General features: G+C 43.0%; 1 protein-coding gene across 1 annotated transcript; it reads left to right on the forward strand.

The window, feature by feature from the left end:
* Nucleotides 1-1,459: 1,459 nt before the first annotated feature.
* kcnj14 (potassium inwardly rectifying channel subfamily J member 14) lies at nucleotides 1,460-4,652 on the forward strand (the record flags this gene model as incomplete). Its single annotated transcript, XM_079164498.1, has 3 exons — nucleotides 1,460-2,512; nucleotides 3,598-3,915; nucleotides 4,422-4,652. The coding sequence occupies 3 exons, from the start codon at nucleotides 1,460-1,462 to the stop codon at nucleotides 4,650-4,652; spliced, it is 1,602 nt and encodes a 533-aa protein (XP_079020624.1).
* Between the last annotated feature and the right edge of the window lie 2,224 nt (nucleotides 4,653-6,876).

Genomic DNA, 6,876 nt, shown 5'->3' on the forward strand with positions numbered 1-6,876 from the left:
TAGTCTTTTGTGATCTGATTCAAACAGAGATGATGAATAAGAGACTACAATTCACAAACCAAGTTAAACTCTCAGCCACTTTAGCTCTGAGCACTTCTCAGCTCTTCTCCTTCTGTGGCATACACCTGATCTATCTGCTTTGGAGACGGACCTCCAGAAAAATATAGAAAACTTCCTCAGGTGACCTGTGTACTTGCCTTTTTCCTCCATATGCATCTTCCACTTGAAGCTAAAACACAAGTATAGTTGGAGATAGATGAAATAAACTCTTTCTTTTCTTTTCCTCCCTTCTTATTTTTTGTCAGGCATAGGTGATTTGTCAGCCGTAATGCTGAACTGTAATGAGGTATGTCTGGTCTGAGGAACTGTTGCGGGTGATTTCTAACAGCCAGGTCAATATTATTCAGTTATTAGAAGTCTTCAACAAATTTGACAATGGCCATCAAACAGATGTGCCGACCCTTAAAAAGGAAATGGCAAATTGTTGAGGCAGTGGCATGATCGAACAGGAAATGGCAAACAAAACGTTCTTTCAGTTGGGACCCTCTTGTTGGGCAAAGGTGACAACTGCAACTTAACACTTATTCAAAGCTTTATGAAAGAAATATTGGCACTGAATTATTTATGTACAATGATGACAGTAGGCGTTTGATGTACTGAAAGCACTGTATTCTTTGTTTCTTCATGCCCATGCCAAGGGGTTGTGAAACTGGAGAGAACTTTGACCGTAAGAATTGGCATGTTTCTTTTTTTCTTTTTCGACTGCATGTTGGAAATGTTATTATCATATCGTCCCCAAGTTAATTTGGAGCATTTGTCTGTCTTGGATGTATCTTGTCACAATATTATAGAAGGTATCCTGTAACGAGCTGTATATCCTTTACATGTCTCCATCCTTCTTCTCCATTGCATTATCAGTTTATAGCTTTTATCAATAGATCCATGCTCAAGGCTTCCCTTTGATTGTTTTAAACTAAACAGAACCAATCTTGCATGCTTTTGTGTTGTCTGTTGAGGTCAATCCAGCCCTACTACTCCTTGTCAAAATAATTATTGCAAACTGGGGGTCACAGAAATAGACTCCTTGGGCTATGCTGACATCCTTCTTTTCAGCTCAACTCCCTGAGTGAGTATGACTTAAGGACATTGGTTAATGAATGCACCCTGTGGACCTACTTCAAGAAAGCCCACTTTATTGGCTGAGGGATCTATCACTGAATAGATAGACTCTACTGGGAATCATTATTGAAAGTGTGGAAAATAAGTGACTGATTAGCGGTCTGGGAGGAAATTGTCCTCTGGTTACCATTTACCATGATGGACTTACAATTATCTCTTCTTTAAGGACTAAAAGACTGCCTGTGTTAACTGTCAAGGTGCTTGATTGCCACATCAACAATCAAATCAAGGCCCACTGAGGAATACGGAGTACCGTAAGCAAAAGGTGACATTATAGTACATGATGGGAGCGGCACGTGTGAAACGCCGCTTTAGTGCTGTGGTGGATGGGCCAGTAGACGAGGAGGAGATCATGAGGCTGGCACAGAGTGCTGCAGATACGGCTAGGGCAGGGGTTAGTCCAACAGGGTCAGGGACCCCAACCAGCCCCTCCCTTACCCATGCCCTGAACGGCAAAACTCTACCTCTCCAGAGCAACACCAACAATGCACGGAGGCAGAGTGCCATTGGAGTTGGGGGAGATGCAGGAGAAGGCGGGGTGAAAGCAGGAGGAATGTGCTCAGGGCTAAGGAGTGGAAGAGGCAATAGTGTAGTAGGAAGAGGAAAAGGCCGTTCATCCTCAGACCAGGATTCACTCTCTTCCGCCTCCACTAACAACCGCCGGCGCACCAGGCGCTCAAGCCGCCGGCCCCGACAACGCTTTGTTGGCAAGGACGGACGCTGCAACGTCACCTTCGTCAACATGAGCGAGAGGGGCCAGCGCTACCTTAGCGACCTGTTCACCACCTGTGTGGACATCCGCTGGCGCTGGATGCTGGTCATCTTCACCCTCTCCTTCCTTCTCTCCTGGCTGCTCTTTGGATTTGCCTTCTGGCTGATTGCCTCTATGCATGGGGACCTCTCCATTCGGCTTACCCCCAGCTCGGGTTCCTCTCCGGGATCAGGAGAGGCCAGGTCTGGAGGAGAGTCTGATAGAGAGGCAGTGGTTGAGGAGCCGTGCTTCCTGCAAGTAAACAGCTTCATGGCGGCCTTTTTATTCTCCTTGGAGACTCAGACATCCATCGGTTATGGCTTTAGGAGCGTGACCGAAGAATGTCCCCTGGCGGTGATGGCGGTCGTTTTGCAGTGCATTGTGGGCTGCATTATTGACGCCTTCATCATCGGGGCAATAATGGCAAAGATTGCTAAGCCCAAGAAGCGCAACGAGACACTGGTGTTCTCCAACACAGCTGTGGTGGCGCTGAGGGACGGGAAACTCTGCATGATGTGGAGGGTTGGAAACCTACGCAAGAGCCACCTGGTAGAGGCACATGTTCGAGCACAACTACTGAAGGTAAGTGGGTGAGATGGATAATGACCATGATGAGAAAAAAAGAGGTCAGAACGTTTGGCAATGATAAAAAGAAAAAACCTTTTCTGTTTTTGAGAAAAAGGTCAAAGAGACCGAAAGACAGAATGATTGTATCAAAAAATAGGTTGCTATTGTGAGTGTTAGCGGTAGAGGAAAAAAAGGTTGCAGTAGAGAGAAAGAGAGCTCTGAGACCATCTGGCCTGTATTCTGTGGGCTGTAGTTAATGAGAGCTTGTTTTATTTTCCCTCAGGGGCTAGGAAGATTTACCATGGATTAACTTGCCCACAATTCTTTAACTGAGAACCATTGTCCTTCGTCATCTCATTTTCCTTCATGTGGGCTGTATGTGGGTTAGGTGATTGTACTGTATGTATGCTTATGTTTACCTTTCTGACTGGCCTTATTTGGGTGGTTTTAAACATGTTTCCTATTTATGTGAATGTTTTGTTGTCAACAATGCTGTGGGTGTGTCACATGTGTCACATGTGTCACATGTGTGTCACATGTGTCTCCTGAGTTGTCCGAAGGGTCAAAATCTTAGGAACATTGGGGCTACAGCAATGTTCTCAATGATCTCCCTTAATTGCATGACCATATCAAAGTTCAGACAGGGCAGATGGGATTAAGTTTACGAGGATCAAAGAAATGCAATTCTAAACGCTGGGACGGGATATTGTTCCATAGTAAGGGTTGGGTGAGTGATAAGCCTATGCACGGGTGGTATGACTAAAAACTTCCATAGTCAAATTCCTCTGAATATAATAACCAAATGCTAAGCTTTTGGGTCAGCATGATACATTTAATGTCTAAATGACCTTAGGAAATGGTGTCATCATTTACAATATTAAAGATGACAGATGAATGTCCTATTTTCTAAACCATTGTGTTGCATTTTATAGCAACATTTGCATTTTACTTTACTTGATCGTGTTTTGCCTGCCTTTGGCTAGTCTCCTTTTGATAAAATCCCTCATGTGAAAATCAATTTTGCAACATCACAACATCTAAAGTGGAATGTTTAACATATTAAATAGTGACTTTATTTTACTTTCCATTGCCAATTTCAGCCAAGGGTGACAGAAGAGGGAGAGTTCCTCCCATTGGACAATATGGACATCAACGTGGGTTTTGACACTGGCATCGACCGTATCTTCTTGGTATCGCCAGTGACAGTTGTCCACGAGATCAATGACGAGTCACCCTTCTTTGAGATTGACCGAAAGTCCCTGGAGAATGACTCTGAATTGGAGGTGGTGGTCATACTCGAGGGCATGGTGGAGGCCACAGCCATGACCACACAGTGCCGTAGCTCCTATCTGGCTTCTGAAATACTCTGGGGACACAGATTCGAACCAGTGCTCTTTGAGAGGAAAGACTGCTACCAGGTCAGAAAGGAAGGATGGAGATATGTACAAAAATAATATGGATCCTTTCCTTCCCTTAATGCTGTGTCTGAAGTGGTTTCCATTACTTCACTGTAGTTTATACTAAGGCTTGATTGGCACAGACATGTACAGACATTCATGGTCACCAGACGATGTATCCCAATGACTCTGGTGATCCCCTGACTTGTCACCTAGGTCAAAATTGGAATAAGTCGAGTACTTTGGTTTATGACCAAACACCTGCAAGGGTGTACTTTTTGTTTGGTGCTAATTATCAAATGAAAAAAAGAATGCTAACATGCTACAGTAAGACAGTGAACATGGTTAACAACAATCTGCTAAACATCAGCATGTTAGCATTGTTACTGTGAACATGTATACATGCCGACGTTAGCATTTAGCTGAAAGCATAGCTAAACCCAAATACAGCCTTACAGAGCCACTAGCATGGCTAAAGGCTCTTATCTTATAAAAATGTGTGTAAAATTCTTCTGTACTTTTTCCAGGTGGACTACTCGTTCTTCCATCGGACATGTGAAATCCCAAACACACCTTCATGCAGCGCTAAAGAGCTGGCCGAGCAGAAGTACATTCAAAGCTCACGCTCGTCATTCTGCTATGTGAACGAAGTCGCTCTGCAGCTCGTCTCCCCTGATGATGAGCCTGGCCAAGACCCTGAGTGTCCCTCCCCAACGACCCGAAGGCAATCCCTGGCAGAACATCTCCACTATAACTGAACCTGTGGAATAGGAGGCCTAAAGTTAAAAGAGACAGGAAGTTAACCCAGCGGTTTAGAGGAAGAACAGGCAAAAAGAAAGGGATAGGCAGGTATGAATGGGCAGACCAAGTGAGAAAGGATTAACAGTAGTGTCGGGATAAAGGATAGGAAGCAATATTGTTTACAGTGATTAGACAGGAAAGAAAGTCCAGAATAGAAGCAAGTCACTAGACACGCTTAAAAGATTTAGATGAGTCCTACTATGCAGATAGGGTTACAGAGATAAATATAAAGGAAGTAGACAGATAGAGAGACCGTAGGAGGTTTGGGGTCAGTCTTTTGTAGAGACGGGTTACTCCACTGGCTAATGTTGTCTGATTGGTCCTGGCAATCTTTCAAGATCATTTAAAACTCATCTGCTAAGTCTCACTTCTGGCCCATCACTACCACAACAAACCCATCTGGTTCTAATGCCTGACTGGCAGAATATACAACAGCACCCCATGGTGGCTCTAACACGTAACTGATGAGCAGACACTTTTTACCTCTATTTGCGGTGGCTTCTGTATGATGCCACCTCAAATAGTTAGGTTAGGTAGTGTACCTTCTGAGGTACAGCTCAGGGATCTTTTCCACTATGATGCTGACTTAAAATGTGAATGTTTTATTTCCGTATGGTAAGTATGGATAGTGAACATTTTGTGAAAGTCTGAGCTTGGTGGGGCCTGTTGATAATGTAGTTATCCGGCTATAAACTCAAACTAGCAACAGGAACATGGAGAAACTGCTGAAAACTAGCAGCGATTTTGAGCAGTTTTTTTCCCATGTTTTTCCCCAACATTTGCTTAATTTAATCTAACATGTGTTGAGTTGAATGCCATGTGGGCAGAGGACGCATTGTAGTGCTTCTAAACTATTGCAGTGATACACAATGACAGAGGATGTTAGCTGTTTCCAGATAAGCTAATTACTATACATTCTTTCTTGCACTATGATCTACAGTATCTTCTCATGTGTGGCGTTGCTAAATACAAGCACTCTCTATTGTTTTGCTCTGTTGCTTTTGGATTGTAGTACTTCACGACTGAGCTATGACACTGTAATCTTCTGAGTGTCTTGGCACTTTGAAGATGGTTCGGACTGAATCCAAGGTTTGAGGGGCTGCTCTCAGTGACTCTGTTAATGCACAGAAGGCCTAAAACACCTCCAACATCCCTTGAACATAACTGAACTGAGTGGGAGAGATGTTGTGATGATGGCTCGCCGTGTCTGCATTTCTGAGGAATAAAACATCAGTCTAACATCTGCATAGACGGACGTGGATTGAACTGGAAACTACACCACGGTCATATAAATGATTCTGTATTTTTGTGCCCATAAAGTCGTGTGACACCCTACTCTAATTCTAATGTGTTACAGTTGGTTTCTCTCACAAATTGTGAGAACAGTGTATTGAGTGGTGCCTTCATAACAAACCAGATATTTTGCAACTGGCCCTTCATCTGCAGCAGTTAATTTCACATTTGAAATGTGCTTAAAGCTATTTTTATTGTGTCTATTTGCATAATGCTACTTATGCAAGAGAGGGGTTTTTTTTCAATCGCTTTAACATTTGCAGGATGTTGTTCTAAGGAGAAAAATGTCTATGCTGTGAATCTGCTCTGTAACTGAGTAGCCTCAATATGAACATGCACTGATAACATAAAGAGGCTTTAGCCGTATTATATTGTAGACTGTAATAGTTGCACTTTGTAGTTATATTACAAAGCACTTGGAATGTTTATTTTAGATCATGTAATGATTTGCGGTCAATTATGCCACCTGAGTATTTCAGTGTTTGATTATAGAAGGTATTGGTACATGTGAGTGTCAGGGGTTGCCCAATAATCAGCTTATCCAATGCACATCCTGGGAACTTGTTCTTTGTACTTTGCACTTAAGTATTATATGGAGAATAATATCACTAATGAAGCTCTTCAACAACACAGTGGTGTTGCTGGATCAGCACATTTGCAGTGTTTCACTTCAGTTATTGAAAGATTTTTTTTATAGTAAGCTCGGGGGGTGAGGTACTGTTAACATATTATCTATTACAATTAGTGTTAATGCTGTTTTATGTTTGCGTCCTCCCATACACTTCTCCTTTATGGCTTCCATGTTCTATTTATAGGCTGCATGGTGGGCCATGTCATTCACCCTGCCTCCACTTGTAACTTGAACATACCTCAAATACGATAGCGCTT

Source organism: Pholis gunnellus, assembly GCF_910591455.1.
Source record: "Pholis gunnellus genome assembly, chromosome: 8".
Lineage (NCBI taxonomy): Eukaryota > Metazoa > Chordata > Actinopteri > Perciformes > Pholidae > Pholis > Pholis gunnellus.